Below are 6,373 nucleotides of genomic sequence, written 5' to 3'. Positions count from 1 at the left end.
TATATTTGCTATACATACTTTTGTATTTTGGTTTTTAAACTTATCTTAGAATTCAGTTCATAGAAGATTGAGTGTGGTGGCTCATGCCTGTAAGCCCAGCACTTTGGGATGCTGAGGTGGGCAGATCACCTGAGGTCAGGAGTTTGAGACCAGCCTAGCCAACATGGTAAAACCTCGTCTCTACTAAAATTACAAAAATTAGCTGGGTGTGGTGGCAGGTGCCTGTAATCCCAGTTACTCGGGAAGCTGAGGCAGGAGAATCACTTGAACCTGGGCGGTGGCGGCTGCAGTGAGCAGAGATCATGCCATTGCACTCCAGCCTGAGCAACAAGAGTGAAACTCCAACTCAACAACAAAATAAAGAATTCAGTTCATAGAAATATTTCTCTTATTTTTAATTTTAATTTTGTTATAGCTGTGTAATACTCCATCATAGATATACCACAGATATTCACCACTTTCCTATTGATAGGCATTTGGGTTGTTTCCAGTATTTTGTAATTACAAACCATGCTGCAGTTGTATACATATTTTTGTATGCATAGAAATGAGATTGCTGGGTCAAGAGGTAAACACACATTTAGTTTTGTTAGATATTGCAAAATTACCCTCCATAAGGCTTGTACCATTTTTGCATTCTCATCACCAATGTATGAGTAACTGCTTTCTCAAAATCTCACCAATGAACTATAATATTGTTAATTTTTTACTACTGGATAGGTAAAATATGGTATCTCAATGTAGTTTTAACTTACCTTTCTGTAAACATGCATAAGGAAACATTAAACATTATAGGAAAATAAAATTACAGATCAGTATCCCTTGTAAACATCAATGCAAAAACCTTTAACGAAATATTAGCAACTTGAATCCATCAATATATAAGAAGGATAACGTCACAACGAAGTAGGGTTTCTATTCCAGGAATGCACAGTTGGTTTAACATGATTAATTGGTTAATATGCCACATCAACAGAATAAAGGAGAAAAATTATGATTATCTTAATAGATGGAGACAATATATTTGTCAAATTTCAATACCTATTCTTCATAAAAAATAATAAACTAGAAGTGGAAAGAAGCTCCCTCAATCTGACAAAGGGTACCTATGAAACATTTATAGCTAACATCATACTTAATAGTCAAAGGCTGAATGTTTTCACCTAAGATCAGGAATGAGGCAATAATGTCTATCCTTAGTAAACTTCTTCAATATTTTCCTGGAGATACTAGCCTATGCAACAAAGGAAGAAAAAGAAAGTAAAAGGCATACACAGATTGGGAAGGATAATATTAAACCGTATTTTTAGATAACATGATTGTATATGTAGAAAATTCTAAGGAAAACATACAAACAAAAATCCTACTAGAATAAGTTAATTTATTAAGGTTGCAGGGTTTCTATGGACTACTAATGAGCAATTGGAAAATGATAGGTCAAGCAGGTATATGCATTTGTCAAGACTCACTGGATGGTATGTATGCAAATTAGTTAATTGTATGTAAATTATACTTAAACTTTAGAAAATTAAAATAAATAAAGGTGAAGGTCAAGCAAAGTATATTTTAGTATAATCTGGTGAGTGGCCAATTTGCCCCTTCTGAGAGAATTTTAAAGTATGGCCAGGTTTTGTATCAATCATGTTTGTCTGTTTTAATTCCAAATTTATTTTTGTTACCCATTCCTTAGCTTTCCCATTTCTTACTGGCATCTGGGCTTATATGAATGAATGGTAGGGAGTTGGACCCAAATGAAATACTCCTGACAAAGTGTTAGAGCAGGCATGGTATTCATGTGCACTTTATTCTGTCTGACCATTAAAACATACTGCCTCCTTTGAATACCAAATTTGGGATTAAGCAGCCCTGGGTTTAAATTTGGATTCTGAACGTGATTAGCTACATAAATGTAGGCTAGTTAACTCCAATGCTTTGAGCACTTTTCTTATTCATTAAATAGAGATAACATTACCAGGTGAGGTGGTTTATGCCTGTAATCCCAGAACTTTGGGAGGCTGAGGCAGGAGGATTGCTTGAGCCCAGGAGTTCGAAATTAGCCCAGGCAACATAGCAAGACCCTGTTTCTAAATTTAAAACAAAAGAAAAAGAAAAACAAAACAAATGAGATAATTAATGTGACAATGAGAGGCACATTGTAGGGACTCAGTAAATGTCTTAATCTTACCAGAGTATTTTAATTAAGTCCTATTACAGTACTATTTGGCATGAGATTTTCTTCTAAGAGGAAACCAGAGCTGCACAATAGTGTCTTGGTTGTCAGCTGGGAGTTTAGTTAGGGATGGGAATGGGAAGCAGGCATGGAGCCAATGGAGATCCCTGCAGACAAACATACACCATAATTTCCCCAAGGGGCACCACGACACAATGGCTCTTTATAGTTATTTTCTGTACCAGAAGGTGTTCATGAATTCATATTCATTCTAGTTTATTTTTCTTCTTCTGGATTTTAAAATACTGGTTCAAGGAAGGAATCATTGGTTTTGGCCAAAAACCATTTCTTTATCCCTTCCTAATGAAACACTTCTCTAATTCATGCTTAGAGAAACTGAATTCCTAATCCTTACTATCTGGGCTCATTCTATAGGTCCAACTCTTTTCATTCTTGGGTCACATCTAGTTCCTTTAATATTGGATATGTCTATTTCATTCACTTACTAAGTCTTTAATGAATACTTATGCCAGGTGTATGGATAAAGATCAGAGAAGAAAGCAGGGCTTAACTGTTAAATTTTTTATTTTTATTTTTATTTTTTTTGAGACAGTCTGACTCTATCACCCAGGCTAGAGTGCAGTGATACTCTATCAGCTCACTGCAACTTCCACCTCCTGGTTCAAGTGATTCTTGTGCCTCAGCCTCCTGAGTAGCTGGGATTACAGGCACCGACCACCATGCCCAGATAATTTTTGTATTTTTAGTAGAGATAGGGTTTCACTACATTGGCCAGGCTGGTCTTGAACTACTGAACTCAGGTGATCTGCCCACCTAGACCTCCCAAAGTGCTGGGATTACAGGCATGAGTCACCACATCTAGCCTTAACAGTTAAATCTTGAAAGAAGGGTAAAATTGTTAGGCAAATTGATAAGGTTAGAAAATTTAAGCTCCATTTAGGGTACTGTGCCTCTTCCCAATAAATTATATCTCAGTTGTAAATAATAATAATTAGTTGAGAACCTCCTTTCCAAAAGTCAAAAATATGGGAATAATCCTTCTAGTATTTTCTTCCTATTTTAATTAGTTTGGAATTTTCTCTTGCAAAATTCTGTTCTTGATAGGTAGCATAGAGAGAAGAGAAAAGTTAATTTAATAAAAATGATTTCTAAGAGTTTTTTTTTTTTTTTTTTTTTTTTTAATAACCACTCTGCCCAACAAAACTAAGACTCACCTCTGGCTCCTCTCAGGAATGTCCAGCACAAACCCAAACATCATCTCAGCAATTTTATTGGAGCTGCAGGTGGGGGTCCTGTCCACCTCTACGGCTATGGAGAGCATCCTCTGAAGCTGGCACACAATCCTGAGTCCAGAACACAGGACACAGATGAATGGGAGGGTCTGGCAAGGAGCCACTCGGTGGCTGGGAGGAGGTCCCCACCAGTGTACATTGAGAGTAGATACTACTAAAGGATCTTATAGAGCACACACAAGGTCAGGGAGAACTACTCAAGCCATCAGCATGCTTTTATTTGCAATTTCACCTACCTGGATCCCTTTTGCCAGATCATACTATCTGAACCTCTCAGAACCTGGGGTTGAGCTGTAAAAGCAAGCTGCTTTTAAATTCAAAAATAGAACCACACAACCTTAAGGATCTAGAGAACTATAAGGATCATCTAATCTATAGCTTCCTTATTTTATAGATGAAAAAACAGGTCCAAAGTGACTCAAAATGATTTAAATTTCTTTGATACAGGAGAAAATATGTATTTTCCATATAGTTTTCTCCTGTTACTGTTTCCTTTACAATAGTTTCTTACTAAGTTCAGTCTTAGAACCTCCCCTGGTGGAACCTGACTTCTCTCCTATTAGATCTAACTGGGGGACAGAGCCAGACTGATGTGGCATTAGGAGTCTGGGCAACCTCTCAGAAAGGTGAGCCTGGCCTGACATCAGCCTTTTCTAACATGTGTTATTTGTGATGGAAGAAATGCTTTACTTTCAGAAAATCTGCAGCCAGTAACACAACAGGTGGGCCAGATCAGCAGCTCTGGCCTCAGATTCTGGCACTACAATGATAAGCTGTTCAACCTTCAACAAGTTACTAAACTGCTCTGAGTCCAAGTGTTCTCAGCTATCAAAAGGATGAGCAATAATATAGTTTATTTTGTAAACCTGTGAGTGATATATAAAATATCTCACAGATAGGGACTCTCTAATGATAAGTGATAGCGGTCTATTATTGTTGATAAGATCATGATGTAATTGACTTTTAGGGGGCCCTATTGTTATTTCTACTAACATGTATTTATAAATGTTTATTATGATAATTATTAGGTGATATTAGCTTCCATGGAAGGAACAGTGTCCACCTCCCTCTTGAGTCTGCATGTGGCACCTGTGGGAGAATGCCACTTTAGGGCCTTCCTCAATCTGCCCAAATGCTTCATTGTTCTAAAACGTTCCCCTTTAGATATAAAATTGTTTCCTAAATTAGTTATAATTAGTTATAATTTAGGAAACAATCTAAACTTGTGGACCTTACATAAAAATCAGGTTGGTTCAACAAGATTGTAATATAACATTGTGAATTCAGACACAAATGCTATATTTGAAATGTCCAGTGTGACTGGCTTTTAACAGTGTGATTGACATGCAATACTGAATTATTTGTACAAGGGTAGCCCTAGCCCCTAAAATCCTGGCATCTCTCAAAAAATGCCAAAGCCACTCTTAACCCCATAAAAGAAATGCCATGAATTTCTTTCCAGAGCGGTCTATGGTAATGAGGCCTGCCTTGGTGTGTTAGAACCTACAGGCTGAACTGCTATTTTTCTCCCAAGGCCTGGGGAGAGACACCCAGGTCCTTGAGGACTCAAGGTTGACAAAACTCATACTACACACCACTCCTTCTCTATGGCAATGGACACCTGAAGTGATGAGAAGCTGTAACCCTTTACTTGTCCTGAAATGCAGGAAACAAAGGGCAGTGTCCTCTAGTGTTTGTTTAACGTCTGTGTTGTGACTTCGTATTCACTTAGTGAAGTCCTAATCATTTTAGGGGTAAAAGCACCTGGTTTTGTTTTATCTTTGGAATTAGAAATTTAGCCTTTAGTTAAGTCTTGAATAAGGATCAGCCTATGTTCTAAGATCTTGTTAATTTGGGGGAAGCTGCCCTAGGGATTGGTGCTATTCTCTAAAATACTACATCCCAAGAGCCCCAGGAAAGATAATTGCCTGCCCCTTAAAGCTGATTGGTGTTCTTTGTCCTGTTGGGCTGGGAAGAAAGGTGGCTACTGCCGGCCTTTAAGATTCCTGTTCCTGAAGACATTTGATTTCTATTTGGGGTCTGAGTGAATCCATCTTCAGTTACTGCTTTGACCAGCCACTTGATAACATCCCTGAAATGGAAAAAAGAAAGAAAAGGTTTATTCTTTCTTTTCCTGTGCAGGAAGAAAAAAAAAAAAAAAGGTTTTACTGCTTTGACCAGCCACTTGATAACATCCCTGAAATGGAAAAAAGAAAGAAAAGGTTTATTCTTTCTTTTCCTGTGCAGGAAGAAAAAAAAAAAAAAAGGTTAAAATGCCTGTTGTATTTTTGGTCCTCAGAATTACAGCCTTAACCTGGGCCCCCAGATCCCTGGATTTCCCTAAAAGCAACAAAAGGGCCCTTCGGTATTTTCAATAATTAAATAAGTCTAATATAAACATCACATTTAACTGCAGTAAGGCTATAAAAAGTCAACTAAAGAACAGGCATCATGGCTGATGCTTGTAATCCCAGCACTTTGGGAGGGTGAGGTGGGAGGATCTTTTGACACCAGGAGTTTGAGACCAGCCTAAGCAACATAGCAAGAACCCATCTCTACAAAAAAAAAAAAAAAAAAAAAAAAAAAAAGGCAAAAATAAAAAAGTGAACTAAAATATTAATGTTTTTCTTTGAGTTATAAGTAAGTACTCAAGGGTAACTCTAGGGTCAAACAGTACTATCTGTGCCTTCCTGACAAGGGACATTTCTTAACCAAGTGGAAAGTTGGACTGGATGACCACAGAAGTCCTTGCTACTTCTATATTACTGTCATCTATTAATGTTAATAACTAAGGTTTAGAGTGTGTGCAGTGGAATCATACTTTATACAGAGCAGGGGCTCTCTACAAGATAGTAAGGTAAAAACATCTCATATACTCAAAACTATTTTT

At 37.3% G+C, this 6,373-nt stretch overlaps 1 protein-coding gene across 7 annotated transcripts in view; it reads right to left on the bottom strand.

Moving 5' to 3' along the window:
• Positions 1-6,373, bottom strand: part of SIMC1 (SUMO interacting motifs containing 1) — a 72,338-nt gene that overhangs the window by 20,571 nt on the left and 45,394 nt on the right. For 6 of the 7 annotated variants that reach the window (XM_017512773.1, XM_037732895.1, XM_037732897.1 and 3 more), the window contains 2 exons: positions 5,423-5,575; positions 3,406-3,534 (listed from right to left, as the gene is read on the bottom strand). In XM_017512773.1, the coding sequence (XP_017368262.1) occupies positions 3,406-3,534; positions 5,423-5,575 (282 nt within the window). Of the gene's footprint in view, positions 1-2,185; positions 2,338-3,405; positions 3,535-5,422; positions 5,576-6,373 lie in introns of all 7 variants that reach the window. The other variant, XM_017512775.2, reaches the window with a different exon arrangement.

This window comes from Cebus imitator, unplaced genomic scaffold (assembly GCF_001604975.1).
Source record: "Cebus imitator isolate Cc_AM_T3 unplaced genomic scaffold, Cebus_imitator-1.0 Scaffold478, whole genome shotgun sequence".
In the NCBI taxonomy this organism is placed as follows: domain Eukaryota; kingdom Metazoa; phylum Chordata; class Mammalia; order Primates; family Cebidae; genus Cebus; species Cebus imitator.
Note: the sequence above shows the minus strand (reverse complement) of the source record. Positions and strands in the feature narration are given on the sequence as shown.